Below are 675 nucleotides of genomic sequence, written 5' to 3' on the forward strand. Positions count from 1 at the left end.
TAGAAACTAGAGGGCGCCACAGTGGTCACGTGACTCGCTGACGCAACAATACTTTCGGGAAGTATATCTAGTACAGATAAACATATTAAAGAATGTAAGCGCAAGAAATATATAATTACATGGCATAGTGATAACTATGATATTCAGAAAAGTTTCTAAAATTAGTATTATTATTTTCTTATTGAATTCAAGTCTGCTGTCTGGATGATGTGTTAGAATACTTCAACAAAAACAGACTGTCATGTGACTGCCCTCTACCTTGTGTGTAAGTTTTATAATTGTTGTTTTGTTTTTTTATCAAAAAGAACATATGTTTTTATTCTACTTGTGATTGTTTATTGTGTGTCTATAATGTAAAATATAGTTGAGTAAGCTTCAGGTTATGTAAGACTCCTGAAATAGGTACAACTAACATGGATTTACCTCCTAGAAACCCTTTAACTTATTACTATTTCAGAAAAAGTCTCTACGCTACTGTTAGTTTCGACACAAAACTTACCTCGTCATCCTCATTGTTAGTTCACAGTAAACCTTCACTTCATTACTTGATCAGATAAAATCATTATTTGTTCCGTAAAAAAAACTTTACTAGTTTAGAGAACACATTAACTTTATTATTAGTTTAAAAAAAATTACTTCATGAATAGTTCAGAGAAAACACTTACCTCATTGTTA

The 675-nt window shown here is 30.8% G+C and overlaps 1 protein-coding gene across 1 annotated transcript in view; it reads left to right on the forward strand.

Moving 5' to 3' along the window:
* The window catches only part of LOC111085124 (amiloride-sensitive sodium channel subunit alpha-like), a gene marked incomplete at its 3' end in the record, with an annotated part of 29,347 nt that overhangs the window by 26,823 nt on the left and 1,849 nt on the right, over positions 1 to 675 (forward strand). The window contains exon 9 of the mRNA XM_022382386.1: positions 193 to 265. Coding sequence (XP_022238094.1) covers positions 193 to 265 — 73 coding nt within the window. The remainder of the gene's footprint in view (positions 1 to 192; positions 266 to 675) is intronic.

Source organism: Limulus polyphemus, unplaced genomic scaffold (assembly GCF_000517525.1).
Source record: "Limulus polyphemus unplaced genomic scaffold, Limulus_polyphemus-2.1.2 Scaffold245, whole genome shotgun sequence".
Classification (NCBI taxonomy): domain Eukaryota; kingdom Metazoa; phylum Arthropoda; class Merostomata; order Xiphosura; family Limulidae; genus Limulus; species Limulus polyphemus.